The following is a 19,474-nucleotide window of genomic DNA, read 5'->3' on the forward strand; positions in this document are numbered from 1 at the left end:
TGCCTTTAATATTTTCCAAAGTTCAAACTATAGGAAGGCAGTTTCCAAAATTAAATGAAGTTTAGATTTCAGTTATTTGATAGCAACCTTATCTGTCCAAATTCATGTCCAAGTACAGCAGCCGATTCCATAATATACTTTTTTAAAAAAGTCACTGAAATACATTTCCCACAGATCATTTACTGTGTCCCTCTGAGATTTTGATCAATGGTAAAAGCGCATTTTGTGGCTTTTTTTTTTCCTGAAGACAATTTGGTTTAGTTTTGTAAAATCATAATCCAAGTTAGAAATTCTTCTTTGACAGCTGTTCCTTCACCAAATCCTCCTGCAGTCCATAAGCCTCTCCAGGTTTTTTTCTGCAAAGCCACAACGGCTACCCACAGTGGAGAGTACAGTAGGAAACTACTACATTTCTCTGATCCCACCATGCCCACAGACACCCATTCAGACCATCAGGCTCTCATTTGTGGGTTATGGCACAAGCACTGGTAATCCTGTGGCCTCAAGGTATTAACCAGGCAAGCAAAGAAGATCTACCTTTGATCTACCCTACCACCTGCCTTTGATCCACCCCACCACTGCTATATCTACTCTGCAAGACGACTCCTGAGAACAGCCATTTGAGCTGTCTACTTTACATCTTTTCTGCTGGGGTAAACATCCAAGCTAAGGTCACCACCACCTTCTGCCTTCAACAGTTCAATTCCACTTTTTCCATCGCAGTTTTTTGCTGTTTATCTTTTACACAACCCCCTTCCTGCCACTGCAGCTCTCCAACTATTCACGCAAACTAAGCCTATCCTGCTCCCGATGTTCCCACACTTCTTTCCTCACCTGCATCCCCATACCTGTGCTCTTTTGTTCAGTGAAGTTTGCCTTTCAACAACCCAAGATCTCCTTCAGCTGAACTCTCCTCCACAAACCCCTAGCCTTTTCATTAACTGAAACATTTTATTTCAGCAGATGTGCAGCAGACAGCATTATGGTTAAGATTCTGAACTTCAATTCAGTTCAGTTCCTCGTATTGTTAATGACCTTTTCTGCATGATCATGGGCAAGATTTTCATTCCTTTGTGCTTCAGTTTACCAGCTTCACAATGCAGACAGTTACACTTGTTGTTCTCAGGCTTACAAATTCCCAGTCAGGACAGGGAATCTGAATAATGTAAGAGATACATATAATTACAATAAAAAAGGCCATGAGCCAGATTTTAATTGACAACAGAATAAGACTAGCAATTAATGGTTTGGGATTTCTTTTTAAGAAACGCTGGTTTTGCATGTATTCAACAACAAGTATTTAATGCCTTTAACATAACAACTTTGTGATTGTTCTTCAGTTATGGAGGATGAAGTCACTGCCCAAGTGCATGTGAGTAAAGAATCCTCTGATAGGCATCTCCACCACCTTTCTCCTTCTACATCATATTAATCTCTAGGATAATGAGAGTATTTATGTAGATGTTTATGATAAAGCATAGGCCCCAGATCTTCTCATCAACTGTGAAGCCTAAACACATCCCAAATAGTCCTTGGGCCTTTCAGTCTACAGTATCTCTTCCTTCTTAAGCACAATCAATATACAGAGCTTCCTTACCAGCCCAGGTACCAGCAACAAATAAATGAAATGCACTTTTGAGATCCTGGAACATTACTTTTTAATCCATCAGTTTAATATGCTGTGTATACTCATTTATCCCACATAAAGTACTCATACAAAGCTGTAAAGGCCTTCAAAACATCCTTGCATGGAAGACTGAGAAAATTCTTGTTTCTCTCTAACACTACCCAGTTAATTTTAGATCCAGTACCAAAGGTGACTCCAAAACACAAGATCCAGCCAAAGAAACAGGGAGAAATTGTAGCCTTCCTGTCACCACAGGATCATGACTAGACTGCCAGGAACATGAGGCCTGAAGGGTCACAACCCATACAACAAAGACAATGAAAATGACTCATTGCTATAGCTAGATTCAAAGGAATCAGCTTTGAACTTGCTTTATCCTGCTCTAACAAACCTGGCTTCCACCTTCCTTCTCAAAGACGTCGCCTCTGCCTCTCAGGTTAACTGTACTTCCTTTGTCAACAGTCATTTGTTCTAAGCCACAAAATCCAGAAACAGACGGTCCCACTCCCGTGACACACAAGTCAAGGAAAATCTAAACCAAATGATGTCTCTGGCTTCATGCATATGACTGCAGGGAGGGGATAAGTAACTTGGAAGTTCCCAAGAAAAGAGATCCAGCATGCTTTTCTTCAGGTCTTGAAAAAGCACTTGTCCAGGTAGGAGTAGGATGAGGTTCCTTCAGGTTCCTCTGAAGAGGAGTTCCTCTCCTGCTGAAGAGCCAATAAGATTTCTGGCAATAAGAAACACTCAACAAAGGGAAAGCAGGGCCTGAAGTACTGGTTTGAGAAAAGATTCCCAGGTAATTTTATCCCAGGTCTAGCAGTAATAACACACATCATAACACTTTTAAATATTATCCTGCTCTGTAGACAGAGAAATTGATAGCATCTGCTCATCTTGGAAAACAATACGGTAGTTAAAAGGTTAACTTCTTTTTGAAAATTGCTGTGCTAAGATCCACCAGAACGTACAAAATATCTTTGGGGATTGGGAGGTGCAGTCATCACAAGACGTCCTGCTTATCTGGACTATATCCCTTGAAAACTTTTTTAATTCTGGCAATGACCCATAAAAACCAAGAAGCAGCAGCTGTGCTCCCCTTCTGCAACAGGATGTTGACCACTACATCATGTTTTCTTAATGTAAACCAAGTCCATTAATACTCCAGTAAATCAGCTCAGTAAACCCTCCTCCAAAAGTCCTCAGGCTGGCCCAAGTGCAGTAATGTGACACTGAGGCAAGGCAGCTTCTTAACTTAAAGGTGTCAAGGAAAAATTACTGTGCCAAGGGCATTTAATCATAAAAGAACCAACCGCCAGAGGCACAAAAAGCACTCTCCTTCAACAATGGCAGAGATACTGCAGCAGCTAATGAACAACTACAAAGCTGCAGCTAGAGAACTTACTGTCAGCGCCAAGATGGGAGGAACCAGGCTCAGGAATGGAGATCTAGAACACAAATTGTTTTTGCAGAAGTGACACGACACTGATAATAGACCCGCTATCATATGATTTCAAACAGCTGTATTAGAGAAAAAATTGTACGCGTGAGTGCAGGAGGGCTTTCTGCCTTACAAAACCTACATCCTCAGAAACAAAGTCAATAAAAAAGTTCACATTACGATCCATAACAAGAAAAGGCAATTATAGCTCTTCACTTACAGCCCATTTTAACTATAAGAAGTCATGTTATGTATCCATTAGAATGGACCAAGACTGTACCGAAAAAGATATAAATGGCAAAAAAAAGAGTGCTATTAAAACCAGATACCTTGAGTTATGCCACTGTTTTTCACTTGAGGTTCAATCACTTGAATTGTATCATCCTCAAGGTAGAAGTATATTTTACAATGTCTGATTCTATACAGCTCTTGATTTTTGTCAGGCACTTCTTCCTCAAAATAGGCATCAAAAGACAATACCTATTAAAAACAATAAATAAACATAAGGCAGCAAAATCTTCAATGCTTTTGCAAAATAGGTCAATAAAATAAACTCATATAGATTATAAGTAACTAAATGTATGGATTTCAGAAGGTAGATTTATTTCTCACAAATGTAAGAATAGAAATCAACATAAAATCAAATAAATTTAAAGTTCTTTGCTTGGCATTTTTATTATCACAACATCTAAGCAGAGATAAAGAAGGAAATCAAACACAAAACTATCAGCAGGCTGCTTGGAAAATCTTCTGAACAAAGCACTTCTGATAGCACAAAGAGCTACCGAGGTCCTGAAGCAAATTTTAGACTTCAATGAATTGCTGGAAAATAAAGTGCATTATGACAGTAATGGCTTTACCATTGAGGTAAATGGAAAGGAGAGTTCTTTTAAGCAGATCCTGCAAGCTGTCTAATGCATGGTACTGAAGATTATCACAGAGAAATGATGTTTCTCAGGAGTCATTTAGAGCTGTGCAATATTGGCATTTCAAAACTTACCTGGTTCTGCAATTCAGCAAGTGGGGAAATCTCAGCGAGCTTACCAACTGGTCTTCACGGTCTCTTGCAATAGCAATAATGCAAGAAAAAAAACCCTTCATAGGTGAGGTGCTCAGTGACCTTTATGTCTGGAGATCCCAACTCAAACTCGGGAAACCATTACACAGTTTTGCACTTCTTGGTATCATTTATGGTGTTTAATCACCAAGACCAATTTTAAGGGAACATGCAAGAAGTACCTACTTAGTAACGCATTATCTAGCAGAATGCTTGCTGTGGTAAGTATATGCAAAGAGGCAATAATTAAAACAAGGTTTCCGCCTTGCCCCCCCAACACGTTTGGGTCAAATAGGTGCTAATCCATACTTCATTTTTTGCAATGATTCTATTTAATGTATTCAATTACCTTTATTCTTGAATCATTAGACAAACTGGAGCATTGGAAAAAAGACAAGTTAGCTGTTCACTATGTTTCAGTGAGCATCTGGCAGACCATGGCTTGAAAATGCTTGAAATGTAGTGAGCTAGCCAAGATCCCTATATGACACAGAACAGGCCGGTTAATAGTCTGTATTCCTTTGGCACATGCCTTTGAGAATCTCAAAGTACTTCCATGTACCACCCCAATAAACAAACACAACCTCTTTTTTCTCCATCTGGGGAGAGAGAGCTCACGTCTTGCTCGGGAAGACAAGAATAGCCGCACTGTGTCCTAGTCAGGCAGGGTAACAGCAAGATGAGAAAAACTCTGTTTCCACAAACTAATTCAAAGGCTAAGATCCCACTGATTGGGATGCATCAAACAATATGACAGATACATTTTTGGCATCAACTCTCCTGCAGTGTGAGCTGCCACCATTACGGAAATAAAATTTAAATTATAATCAAACAATGTAACTGTTACCTGTTAAATCTGACAGCATTAGATCTTCACACAAAAGAATCTAGACACTATATGTTTAAGTAGTACAACATGCAAGTTTCTGAACAACCGACAGATGAAATAGTTGAAAATAAATAAAAATGCATTCTGGACATATATAATTTTTAACTGTGGATTTCACCGTTTCATATATCAAACACAAAAACACTGGATAAAACATCTTACATACACCAGAGCCAACACAAACAACTCTATCATCCTTTAACATCTCTTCTTCCTTCCATTTGTCTAAACGTTGGTGTATAGTGCTATTTTGGATGACCCAGGTATCCTTCCTGACCTCCAGTTACTATTGTGTATATCTCTTTAATACTCCAGGGGACTTAAAAGGCACTGTGGTGGAACCACTATATTCCAGTCTGAACATCCTGGGGTTCAGCTGACAAGGAGCTGAATTTTGTTCCTTGCCCAGCTGCTGATAAGCCATGCAACCATTGGAAACTTCCCTAGATGCTGTACCCTCTTCTCCCTATTCTGCTAGTCCCACTAGAGTATAGTTTTTTGACAAACATATTGTTCAAGTGCCCTATTTGATTACTAATTGTTCTTAATTTTGTCAATGACCTTTTCTGACAATGGTTGTCTCATGAGACACCAGCCAGGTGAAACAGTCTGTTTGCACAGACCTCCAAGCACAACCAGGTTCTAAATACACTGTATTTATTACTTTCACTGAGCATACACGTATGTCCTGGTTTACTCCATTCGAGGAGTTTGTGCACGTTCTTTTGCACTTAAACTTTATTCTCTTTATACCCTTATCAACATGCTAGTGTATGAAATAATATGCAGCAGCCAACTGCAGTTTTGCAGATCAAAACAGATGATTCAGGAAGGGTGAGGAGAAGAAGGAAGAGAAAAGAAGATGACTTACTTTTCATTTTAACGCAAAGTTAATCTTAAAAATACTTGAAATGTAACACTTCCTAACTCACGTCTCATCTGCAGTACATTGCTATGTGCAACGTTTCTATCCCACTCTAAAAAATTAAATGTTACCTATGAAAACCAAAACTAACAAATATTGACTAAACTCTGGCATTTTCTAAAGTCGGCATAAGGTTTCCCTGGCACCTGTGGTAGTCAATTTATAACCATAGTTTCAAGCCCAGGAGGCTTTGCGTGTGGACTTTATCGTAGAAGAAATTAAATTTACATCTGCTTCCTATTAGGCATATGAAATTGCAAAAACTATTTCTTACTTAATAATGAAGTTTTATGCCTGGTTTACTATGGTACCTGCTGAAAGGTAGAAACCATAGAAAAATCGTAACAAAGCAGGCTACATTTAAAAAGATAAACACCTGCTCAAAGCATTTTTCATGTAGTCCATTTTGCTGAGTCACAAACTGCAGTGCTGGAGGACGTAGCTGCATTCTAGGCTCCTAACTGGGGAAGCTAAATTAGCTGGGTAGCTACCCCTTAGCTGTCTGCAATTAATAGAAACACATGAGCCCTCCAGAGGCCAATTCCGAATCTGCAAACTCCTCCCCCGTATTGCCCTGTGGAGGAATACGCTGACAAGAGAAGGAATGTCGAAAGGCTAGCTAGTTCATCTCATAAACCACGTTCTGTGGCAGGTCCCCACTGCGTCCCACCTAATCCCTTTATTTGATAAACTTGGGTCCAAGTTTAACTTGGCTAACTTAGCCTAACAAGTTTAACGGGGCTAACTAACTTATGTATGGCCCTGAGAAGCCAAAGCATACCTCCCCACTGAAAGAAGGGTGCAGATAAAGAAAGTGCAGGACTGGCTGAAGCCTTAACGCTTTGGCACATTAGACGAATTCATACTTGAGCACGTTGCTGAAAAATATGTGAGCAATACTAAGGACTTCAGAGATAATGCTAACCTAAGTCACGTGTATCTGTTCAAGCCTTACGTTTTGTAGTAGTTCTGGTCTGCCAAAGGGACAAATGCATAATTGTACTGCAATTACCTGCATGGCTTTTCTTTTAAAGGAAAAATTATGAGATTAGCTATTCTTTCCACTATTTAAATACTGTAATCATTTAGTCATGCAACATTTCTGCGATCTGCTAAATGATTTCTTTTTCTGGACCATTTTTCTTCTCTGATTGTAGGCTTTTTGCTTTAGAAATAAAACATCACTAAGTAGAATTTAATGTAAATTTAAACATAGAAAGTAATAACAGTGTGCTACAAAATTCATATCATCACAGATTACAGTTATTTGATAACTCTCTAACTTTAAAGGTGTCGCTACGTTCTTACAAAATAAAAAAAAATACTAATTTTAAATTCCTGTGTCTGTAATGGACATGATCTAGCTATATTACACGTGAACAGGTCACACAAAAGTCAACAGGACTTTGAGCAAGCAAACATTATAGCATAAGTGAATTCCAAGCCTATAGCACTCCACTGTGGTTAATGGTTCCCGAGTGCCCACGCACATTTTCTCCTGGACTGGGGCTCACCTTACATTCATTCTTAACATGTTGCCTTTACTGACACCATTTTCACTAAAAAGAAATATATCAACCACTCCCTTATTTTTATTATATTCAGTAGGAGATGTATCTCAATACATGAATACTTTTATATGTTGCTGTATGGCATGATATATGTTTATATTAATTGTCTAATATACCAATATGATGGAAAAACAGATGTTACCACTCTTTTTGTCTACTTAGGATCTTTTTTTTTGTGTACACAAAATAATCTTCTGAGGTATTTGGCTAACTGAGTTTCACCTTTACACCATCTTTGCCATATTGTAGCTATTCATAAAAAAACATACAAATACAGATTTCTACGTACCTGCTTGTCAAATGCTATCCAAGCAGGAGCATCACTTCCCATCCCTTTAGGAAACACACTGTATTCAGGTTTCAGCTTCTGACCAGGTAACGGTTCACCTCCTATTCCAGGCTTATCTTCTGCAACCAGCATAGCAACATTATTGCAGAAACCCCAGTGCTGTGACTTATGGAACTTTTCTTTACCCATCTGTCAAAAGTTTGGAAGAAAAAGAGAAAAAAAACATCTGTGTGTTTGTTTTTAAATCCATAAGAGTTAACTCTCTAGGCAAGGGGGATTAATCGTGTAAAAGTTTCTCTATAATTACTTTTAACAGAGTCTAAAAACCTGTAACAACTGGAATGCTGCAAGTGAAGCATCATATTTCAGTGGTCGATTTGCCAGCCTTATAGATGAAAATGGGAAAATATTCCAGTAATTTACCCAGGCTGAGAGACAGGATGATACTGGCCGTTTCCCTCACCCTCCTTCCCTGCAACAAGAATTGAGGCGTGTGGTAGAAAGAAGCAAGTCACCCATGAGAACTGTTGCAAAAGGTAGAGGGGAAAAGCCTATTCTATAGATCGCCAGAGGACAAATGGAAATGGTTCAGGAGTACACAGAGAACAGCCTGCTCTCATTACTTATGTCAAAGATCTTATTTACACTTGTGTCCCCGAGTGCAAAATAAATAGCTCTGTACTAGTGAATACACTTGAATTTTGGAAGATTGGATCCAAATCAAAAGACAGAATATTCATTCTATCTGGGCTTATTCCAAAACAAGGTCTCTGAAGTTATTTCTTTATATTATTACTATTTTTTCAGGCAATTAAGGATGGAGAGCTTAAAAAAATATGCACAACCAACTGCAAAGAAACCCATCTTGCCTACTCGCATTTCTTGGCTGGGGCTGGAGCCAATCTTGAAGTGATGCAGAAAAGCCTCTGGCCTCACATGACTATCAGTCCTGCCTGTGGAAACGTCCCTCCTGATGAGCTGCTTTGCTGGCCAGTTCCCTCGAACGGAGGCAACTGGTGTGATCTGCACTGGGGCAGCAATCCTCTCACAACCCCACACATCAGTCACACAAGAGAGGACACAGAAATAGGAAAAGTCAAGAGAAAGCTCCACTAACCCCTCCTCCCATGAGCGGCAGTTCTGACTCATTAGCTTCTCTGGCTCTGCTATCCCTCCCTTCCTCACTCTCTCAAATCCTTGGAACACCTTGCCTGGGAAGGTGGAGAAGGGCCACTGGGTAATTGCACCCCAGCACACCTGGCAAGGGGAGACAGAGACTATGGCAGCTGTGCCCTCCTTCAGCCTGGGACTGGGTGAACGTGAGGGAAGCTGTGGCTGAAGAGGGAGGAACTGATGTTATGGGTGAGCAAGAGAAGGCCCTGGGTAGAGGAAAAGACTGGACAGCAAAATTTTCATACTAGCACCAGAGCAGGTATGTCAGCAAAGTAGCAGAGGGCCAAAATTACCTCTCATTTGGAAGACTGAGCAACATTAATTATCACACGCACATATATTTAAACCAGTACTCCCCCCAAAGTTGTACACAATTCTAAGTTACTATCAGGAATCAAAAAATGGCCAAGAAAAACAACAACGAAAAGGAACAGATCATTGTTTTTCATCATGGCAACACTGAAGTGCTCCAAGATTATCTAATACGCTCAGCACAGCAGTTCTGGGAACAAGTGTGCAATCAGTGAAGCAGCAAAACCTGAAAGTAACCGAGTAGTTATTTCATTCTGCCGATATGAAAGTGAGGAATTTGACAGGCAGCTACCCAGCCTCATGGCTCGTAACATTCAACATGCACATAGGCAAGTTCCTGCACACTGAAAGTTACAATCCGAACCATTCGCCCGCCTTGCAGTGCTCTAAATCCAATGACACAGGATGGAGAGCTGCCCTTGACAAGAACAGCTCAGTCACTACCTTAGCTTAACCTTTACTTAAAATCCTTTTGAATGCCACTTGTGTTCTTTTGCAAGGACAGTGGTATGAAAAATAATAACTTACTATTTTTACAAATTATTATTTTTCATACCATAATAATCAATGGCCATACCTTGCTTAGGTTAACAAAAGCTGGGCTGGCCAGCATCCTTTGAAACAGTCATTGCAAAATGAGCTAAGGTTCATATACTGGGGACAGTAATGATTGGGAGTATGGTAGCACTTCCCCAAAGAAGATATTTAAAAAGTAAGCAATGTTTTGAAAAGAAGTAAATAAAAGGGCACATGGCAAGTGTCATAGTTTAAAGAATAATACAAAGGAAAATAAAAAGTACTCCTGAACCATATGTTTATAACTCAAGAACAAAGGTTACTGAATAAAAGAGAAAATCGATAAAAGGAAATACTGAAATACTTGTGTAATGATTAATTAATCCACAGGCCTCTCTGCCACACAGCGTTGCTCAAGCCAGGAATTTGACAAGATTAAAAAAAGAGATGCATATTTGCAGGAATATGCCCCAAATAAAATATTTTATATCAGCACATTTTTTTGAGCTGTGACAAAAAATTTCACACTGTGGTGCACAGCAGTGTAAGCACTGACGTTCAGGCATTAAGAGCAGATCTTCATTTGGTCATCCCACCCTTCCCTGAAGAAGTGAACACAGGTACTCTCCTGGCACGGGACACTGAAACAGACGGTCACTGACGGGGTCTGGCACACACTTTGTAATACATCTGCACTTGGGATGGTTTTCTCCCTCTCCTTTGGGCACTACTGAGCCGCCCTTTCTTCTTCTATTGTTTTTTTTTAATAATTTCTTTCCTCGGTAGGCTGGTAAAGGGTTGCGGAGAAGTCAAAATGGGAGGGAGCTTTCTGCATTTATCAGTTCAAATCTGGAATAATTACAGTCAAGCTGAGCTTTAAAAGGGAAATTTCTAGGCAGAAACATCTGATTTATACTGAAGGTGCAACAGAACAGATCCACTTTTTGTCATGGCAAGTATTTAATTATTTTCCCCTTATTACCAAAGCATGAGTTAGGGAGAAAGGCATAGTTATCAAAGCACAGTGAGGGTGGCAGTTTTCCTGAGCAAAGGAAAGCTTTTCATGTCCTCAAAGCTTCTTCTAGAAGCATTTGCTGTCCATCTGTTTCTGGGTTTTGGTGAGCTACCGTGCGGTAAAGTGTTCATCCAACAATCCAGGTTTGCCTCTACTGGAAATTTCCCAGAATTTAGGGATGAAATCGCAACACCGTTCACAATTTGATATGAAAAATACACAGCCCAACAGCTGCAACTCTGTTAAGAATCTTTTATGGCATTCTTCTTCGACAGAAAGACTATTTTAGATTCCTAATCACAGAATTACTTATAAGCCCCTTCTCCATGAAAAGCACATAAATCCATATGTAAAATAATCTCTTCTAAAGGTCTGTACAGCAATTTCTTAAAAAAAAACAAAACAAAACAACAACAACAAAAAGGAAGTTTAAGAAAAAAGAGTAATTACAATTGAAGATCACAAAAGATAAAAATGAGATTTGGGAATGTCGTTCATGGCTAATGAAGTCAGACCACATCCAGCCTAAAATAGTGATAGAACATCATGTTACCGCCACAGTAATATTAAATGACTTCTAAAAGAGATCTGTGAGAGTGCAGGGAAAGAGCTTTACTGTGTCTTCTGTGCTAACGCAGCTAAGCTGAGCAGGCTGTAGATCTGCTGAACAAAGCTGGCCATTTTCTGTGCGGTGAGCCTGAAATAAATATTGAGGATACACTCGATAGTGACTAATGCAAAGGTCAGGATTCTCTGACTGCAGCTATTGGCTTTGCAAGCTCAGCCACTGCACTCCTTGGGGAACACTGCCTCGTGCTCTCTCCATCTTGCTCTTTAATACCCTGGTACAGGGTCACAGAAAACTCATCAGGGAGCTGCACATTTCAGACTAACCAAACACAACTGGAAATCTCTCCCCACAGTGGCTGGAGTGATGAGGGAACCCTGCGACACATGCGCTCTCAGGAGCTACATGTTTTTAACCAAGTCCACAGGGAGTTATGGCAGGAACGGCTGGTAGCAGTCCGGTTCTCTTCCCTGTATCCATTTTTAATTCCCACCTTGAGAACAGCAGCTGCACTGTGGAGGTCCTGCTCAAATCCTGTATCAGGATGAACTGTGATGTTTCTGAACTACTCTGATACACTCTCCTGGTTGCTTCAGCTAAGCAATGGAAATAAATGCAAATGCTTCACACTGTGCCAGTCAAATTCATGTAATCTCCTGCCCTGTGGAAAGTGCAAGTCACCACCAGACAGAGATGAGACAGCAGAAGTTCCTGCAGTACTTTTAAGTAGAATCTCTCACAAAGTTAGCACTCACTGCTTAGTGAAAAGCCATATTTGAGCTACCGATTTTCAAACCTTTATCATCCCCGGCTTTCTGCTGAGGTTTCAGTATCTTCAGAGGTTAAGTGGTACCGTAAAAGGAGGATTACCTTAACACATTGTTCCCAGCAACTGCGGTGCCCCTCTAACACACCCCAGAACTAGGGGCACCAACACTAACAGCCTGCATCGGTACAGGACAGACATGGCCCTGTTTGAGTGGGTCCAGAGGAGGGCCACAATAATGATGAGAGGGCTGGAGCACCTCTCCTATGAGGACACGCTGAGAGCGTTGAGGTTGTTTAGCTTGGAGAAGGCTCTGGTGAGACCTTATAGCAGCCTTTCAATACTTAAAGGGGGCTTATAAGAAAGATGGGGAAATACTTTTTATCAGGGCCTGCTGTGATAGGACAAGGGGTAATGGTTTTAAACTAAAAGATTCAGACCAAATATAAGGAAGTAATTTTTTACATTGAGGTTGCCCAGAGTGGTGGTGGAGGCCCATCCCTGGAAACACTCAAGATCAGGCTGGACAGGGCTCTGAGCAACCTGATCTAGTTGAAGATGTCCCTGCTCACTGCAAGGAGGGGTTGGACTAGATGACCTTTAAAAGTGCCTTCCAACCCAAACCATTCTATTATTTTATGATTGTATTAGCTTGCTCTTACTGCCTGGGCTGTTACAGCCTGAGAGAAGACAACAGATGGATATAAAGTACAGGGTCCAAAATGCAACTCTGACGGGCAACTACAGGAAGACTCAGGTTTGGGGGTTATGAACAGACAGAGACCTGGGGGAGTGGGGCTGAAGGGCAGGAGGTGGCGGAAGGGGTTCAGGAAAGAAGGCCAGGGCAAGGAGAAAGGAAGGCACAGCAGGCAGGCTTACTTATAAAGAGGTTGGCAAGCACTCCGTCAAGAAAAACTAATGTCCCATTTTGGCACCAATGATTACAGAGCAGAAGGATTACTCAAGCCAGGAAAAACAAGAGAGAGCGACAGTAGCACAGCTGAGGGCAATTCCAAACTCCTGCTATAAACAAGGAAGACAGGGAATTTGTGCTGCGCCACTAAAGTTTGCAACAGAAACTGATATTCTTAAGGATGTAATTTCACCCGGAGATCTATAAACTCATTGTCCGATTCTCTGAGAAATGCCATGCAGAATTGTTGCACAAAATTTTCTCTCTGAGAGGGATTTCAAACCTCAGGCACAGAAATACACCGGTCAGCTAGCACCTGGTAAATCTGACCCACACAAATATGCAGTCCTCTCCATTAGCTGCTGATATAAGGCAAGAACATCAATCTGGTATCAGAAGGGGCAGTTGCCTTGGACAATGGGAGATGGACCAGTAACACTAACAAAGGAAGTAACGATGCTGTTTCATTGCAATCAGTGTCATTCCTAACACAGTACAGACTCCAAATGCACAAACTTTTTCCTGAAGTAATAGAGTAAACCTATTATATGCTACATTTCCACATATGCAAGATTAAACACAGTTATCAAGACTTGTGATCCTCTGTCCTGACAAACAGGTGACACACATACAACTTGTATGGACAAAGCTGAAAGTCTCGCTATTGCACAATTTCAGTATCGATTGGGCTCTGCAGACAGAAGTTACAGTATGTAGGTCTCTCCACAGCTCTTAAACACTGACTTCAGTGGCAGGAACAAAAGCAAAGAGGAATTCTCCTTTTCAAAGGTACGCAACAGATAGTGAAGTTTTCAAACAGGTAACCTAGGAGTTACTGTTTGTGAAAATAAAGTAATGAATAAACTCTTGAATCCATCAGGATGGTAAATGATGTGTGAGTACCACATTCTGCCACTGCCAGGCAGACAAGGGCATTTCTCTAAGGCTGTCAGGACAGAGGAGCACCAGCCTTGCAGAGGGGCAGAAGCACTCCCAGCACAGATTCCAGCCTCCCCAGCCTCAGCAGAGGGGAAAGTCCTGACTTCTCCCCATTAGCCAGGCCCCTGAAGAGAGGGTCCTCATAAGTGGGCAGGAGATGAGCTAATCTGTGCACAAAATACCAGCCTGCTCTACCCTTAGATCTCCTGATCACCCACATGTGAACATGACAGGAACTGCTGATGAGCAGCTTATCTTATCTTCTGTTCAAGGAACAGGAGTTTTAAAGGAGGTGAAGGGGCTTTATTCAATGGGTGGAGTTGTGTGTACACAAACTACTATAATTTTGAATTTAAAGAGATTTGAAAAAATATGGGTCATTCCTTTTACTCTCTTTGTAGATGGAAAATATTTTATGCTCCTGATGCCTTCTGTTAGTCATCATTCTTCTCCACCCCATCAAACCAAACTTCAAATATGGCACTGCTTGTGCTATGCCTACCCCTGCTCCTCATTCAGCGCAAAGGAAACATTACCTTACGTTACCATAAGAACGACCTCTGCTGTTTTAAAAGTGCCTGTTGCCTCCCTGTGTTTCCCTCCAGTCTCATTAGCTGTGATGCCCGAGCAGCAAGATTTTGTCCCAGACACAGGACTGCAGCGGCAGCATCGCTCTCAGGGAATGCTACTGAATCGGGCACCAGTCGGTTACAGTAAAGGGAGGGAAAAACGGCAGAAACCAGCCAGCAGCTGCTGCGTTTCATAGTGCCGGCACCAGGGGCGGTTGCGAGCTGCCTGGCCTCAGTGCTGCTGCTCCTGGATGTTTCCGCTCCTGGCTGGAGCGGAAATAAGTGTCCCCGGTAGAGCTAGCTAGAATCAATAATAATCGTAACAGAGAAGTAATAGAAGGCCTAGTGGCTCTTAGATCCAGAGACCTAAGCGGTGCGGAAGGATTTCTTCCTTCCTTCCCATTTGTCAGCGCAGCCCCTGCTGCTCTCAAGTTAGACTCTGCATCCGTAACCATCTTAAAGCTCGGATTTTCTGGAGACAGTCCAGCTGCCTTATTAAACACATCCAAGGTAGACAAAACGCCTATGTACTCCTCTTCCGCTGCCTTTCCTGGGCCTATATATGAAGCAGGTGGAAGCATTAGGGGCAGAGAAAAGAGGATTGTAGCAGTAGCTTGAACAGTGTTAAGAGTGGAATTTATACCCATAATTATAAACCAAGGGCTGACAGGAACAGCAATCCCCTGTCCCCTGCTTGTCCTTCTTCAGGGCATGCTTTGCTACTGTTGTTTCTGTGCAGTAAGAGGCGTTGATGGCAATGCTCAGAGTACTAACATGTGAAAATACATTTTTCCTTTTCATCTATAGCAGTGACACTTTTTTCCTTTAAATATGCTCCTCTTGGCCTCTCATTTGTGGAACTAGATGAAAATAAAATTAAATCTAATAACCAACAATAAGCGGAGATCAGAAATGCTTTTCAAGAAAGGTGAGTTATCAATATTACCTTGACTATCTCAAGGACTGTCAAAAAGAGCAATTTGGAGCCCTGACAATGGTATAACCACAGTTATACAATGTTATACACAGTTTTACAATGCTGCCTTGTGGCAATCGTGACTTGGTTTTCGCACCTTTAGTTTTCATCAGACATATATGCACTATATGTACTTCAGCACGCGATGTTCCGGAAACAATTCACTCCATCATACTCCAAAACCAATAATCCCTATCAATTAAGTTAAATTAAAATTTGGGGAACAATAAAATCTCAGATAACACTTCCACCCAGCAGATACCAATGGTATACACCTATTTCAATGTTGCCGATATGCCCACTCAGCAGCTACCTGAAGCATTATATACACAACCAACCCTTTACAAATTTGAATTCAGCAAGAGAGTCTGAGTGTTCACCACCAGACCCCCCTTTTTTTTGTTGTTTTTCCTTCTAAAACAATGGCATGCAGCCTGCTGTTTGTAGGGATGAAGTTGCCTGAGAGATACTCACTGCTTGTACACTGGATTTTTGCTGTAAGAGGTCCTGTGTGCTCATACCTGTGCAATGCTGACACACCAAGTGAGGCTGGGGAGTTCACATATTTCTGTACAATTTCATGTTGCCTGTACCAGCACCTAGGCAGCTACAGTTGCCCCTATTTGTCTTGGTTTTTTAGAGAGCTGCCAGAGGTTTTACACTGGACCACTCACTCTCAATGCAAACTAATTCATAGCTCATAAAGTGGGCTCCCAGATATGCTACCAGTGTGGACAAGTCTAATATTGAAGGGGTACTGATGCTTGTGGTATCACTGGCATTAACACATGTGTCTTGACAAATCATTTGCAAATTGTCCCTGAAATACATTTGCATCACCTACGCTCTCCCTCATAGGGTGGACCGGACTCAGGAGCTAGCAAAGCACCCCATCAGTCAGGCTGCAGAAACGAGGGCTCTAACGGCCACATGTTCATCGTGAAAACAACAGATTCCCTTCCAGATATTTTAAATTAAGAAAGTCTACACTGTTTCATCTGCCTCCTGAAGGCACCAGCTACAGTGCCATGCCCAAATCCTCCCTTACCTCCTGCACCATTTCACAGTACAGATTGTATTCATCAATTTTCTAGCCGTCCTTGATGAACAAGTTTGAAGCCATGATGGCAGCCTCCTCTTTTGTTTGCTCTTGCAGCTCATGATAAAAATACCATCTTATATATTCAGACTGCCATCGGTATTCAATAGTACTGGCAACTCTGAAAAAAACATTAGCATCGCTAGCGTTCCCCACCACCACCTCTGCAAAGACTCTGGTTTATTTAGTGGGTACCTGGCTCTCCCCGTTTGGCTTTGCTAGATACTCAACAAGAGCTCAAACTGCCCCACAGTAGCTGCCAGACCCCTCAGTCCCGACCTAGCCGCAAAGCATTCCCCCTCACAAGGTAAAACCGGAGGAGGTTTGCAAACATACCACCACCTCACTTTCCCCCTGCCGGGTAAGGAGTGGAGGCGGGGGGGAGAGGGGGAAGGCCTCGCCGTGGCACCGGCGCTTGCTCCCCACCCCCGGGGCCGCCTCCTCAGGGAGGGCCTGCGCCTCACCCCCTCCTGCCGGCCCCACCGACAACCAAACCGCGTCTTGTTCCGCCTTGGCCCCCCCGGCCGGCCCTGTGGCGGCCGCCTCGCCGCCGGCCTGGCCTGGCCTGGCCTGAAGGGGGCGGCCGGGCCAACCGACGCCGGCACTGCCCCGGAGGCAGCCCCGGCACCGGAGCAGGGAGCGACAGAAGCGTCCCCTCCGCTGTCACTCACGTTCGGGTCGCGGGAGACCCCGGGCAGGAGCGGCAGCGCCATGGCCGCCCCGTCCCGCCGCCAGCCCCGCACCACGCCGCTCCCGGCCCGCCCGGCGCCGCTGGGGGCGCCGTTGCCTGGAGACCGGCCGGTGACGTCAGGCGAGGGGCGGCCGGGGCGAGCGGGGCGCTGCCGGCCTGGGCACCCCCCGCGGCGGCCGGTGCGGCCCGCTGGGACCGGGGACGGGAGCAGGAGCGCCGGGCGCCACAGGCTCAACCCCTCCGCGCTCCCGCCGGCCCCGCCGACGGTTCCTGCGGTGTCACAGCCCGCCCGGGCGGTACCGGAGGGGGGCAGGTCCTGGCTTTCGTCCACGGGAGCCCCGCGGGGAGTGCGGGCCCAGAGGCGGGGGCGCGTCGGGGTTTGCGGCCTTTGGGACCGAAGTAGAACTAAACACGAATCCATTTATTTAGGGTTTTTTCAGGCTTCATTGCCGTGTTCTTCACAAATCTTTCCAAATTTACCTCAGGCCCAAAGCCTTGCGTAGCCCCCTCCCTCCTGCTGGGGTGAAGCAGCCTCTTAACATGGTTCAGCCCCCAGAAAACATAACCCTGGATCAGGAGCCACGGACAGGGGCAAATCCCGCCGCTTTTGCCGTTTCCTTCAGGAATTAATGTTTTTCCTATTGCAACTTTTTGAGAACGGCACAGTTTACTTCGGCGCCCTGGCAGGCTCCGGGGAGCAGGGGGGTGGGATGCTTTTACATCTTTTTGTTTGGTTTTTTGTTGTTGTTTTTTTGTTTTGTTTTCTTTTGGGTTTTTTTTTGCGTTTTAGTCCACAGGGATGGTGAAACTAGGTCAGTGGGTTTCCACTTTCTGGTTTCCCAGTGCTGTATTATGCACCTGCATTTGCATTTAGTGTGGAAAGGTAAACATTTAAAATGTATTTTAATTGAAAATAAAAGGAACCATCATTTTAATCACATTCATTTCATACAGTGGGTGGTATTACGCTCAAATTTAAATTTCAAACAGAAAATGCACTGAGTTTCTCACGGATGACTTAGGGGGGGAAGGGTTGTTTCTTTCTTTAATGGAAGTAACATTTTCCTTGTTAATAAGGAAGGATGCATTCCAGATCGCCTCCAAAGCCTGTTCCAGAGAACAGCAACCATGCTACATTATGTTCCTCCATTTTACATAAAGCTGTTCATGAATATGTTTTTTTAATTAGGACTGCTTTTACAGAAAAATGAGTTTATGGATAAAATAGTTAGCTGAAACCCAAATATTTCAATTCTGATATGCCATCATGCTCTCTCAGAGGAGCTGTACTTCAGTTGCTTAATGTCCTTATTCTCATAGGTGGAGTGGATCTCCCCTGCCATATTTCATACTCTGTGATGCATCAGGCCATGAAATTCCCCTAACGTATCATCTCTCCTCCCTGAAGCAGAGGCTGGTGGAGCAGCATGGGCGATGTGCTTAGTCTGAGTGAGTCTGGGAGGCGCTCCCCGTGTGGCTCCCGCGGAGCGCTTGTGCAGCATTCGCTCTCTGAATTGGTATTGGGCCAAAATTGTCTGGTTTCAAGAACTGTGATTTCAGTGAAAATGCTTTCATTTTTTGTTTTTTGCAAAAAGTTTGAAGAAGGGAAGGGAAGGGAAGGGAAGGGAAGGGAAGGGAAGGGAAGGGAAGGGAAGGGAAGGGAAGGGAAGGGAAGGGAAGGGAAGGGAAGGGAAGGGAAGGGAAGGGAAGGGAAGGGAAGGGAAGGGAAGGGAAGGGAAGGGAAGGGAAGGGAAGGGAAGGGAAGGGAAGGGAAGGGAAGGGAAGGGAAGGGAAGGGAAGGGAAGGGAAGGGAAGGGAAGGGAAGGGAAGGGAAAGGAAGGGAAGGGAAGGGAAGCTGTGCAAATTCTGAAAGGATCGTTACAGGGCATGCAACACTGCCATACTTCAGCAGTGAAGCTCTTCAGCATTGCCTGTTGTTCTTTGCACGTTCACATAATCCCCCGATACCCTTTCAATATGTCCTTATGTACCTGAAAAATGTTGCACGGGAGGCAGCTGGCATGCTCATAAAACATACCTTTCAGTTTTGGCAGCTGTCATTAGAGAGTGAGGATCTTCAGAGAGTGGATCCAAAGCATTTTATAATGTGTATGTGCCAGTATGTCTCTCTGAGATTA

The 19,474-nt window shown here is 43.2% G+C and overlaps 1 protein-coding gene across 1 annotated transcript in view; it reads right to left on the reverse strand.

Moving 5' to 3' along the window:
* Positions 1-17,423, reverse strand: part of EFHC2 (EF-hand domain containing 2) — a 70,727-nt gene extending 53,304 nt beyond the window's left edge. The window contains exons 1-3 of the mRNA XM_063353897.1: positions 17,317-17,423; positions 7,800-7,988; positions 3,398-3,548 (exon numbers count right to left, since the gene is read on the reverse strand). Coding sequence (XP_063209967.1) covers positions 3,398-3,548; positions 7,800-7,988; positions 17,317-17,358 — 382 coding nt within the window. The 5' untranslated portion in view covers positions 17,359-17,423. The remainder of the gene's footprint in view (positions 1-3,397; positions 3,549-7,799; positions 7,989-17,316) is intronic.
* Positions 17,424-19,474: the final 2,051 nt, after the last annotated feature.

Source organism: Chroicocephalus ridibundus, chromosome 1, assembly GCF_963924245.1.
Source record: "Chroicocephalus ridibundus chromosome 1, bChrRid1.1, whole genome shotgun sequence".
Taxonomy (NCBI): Eukaryota; Metazoa; Chordata; class Aves; order Charadriiformes; family Laridae; genus Chroicocephalus; species Chroicocephalus ridibundus.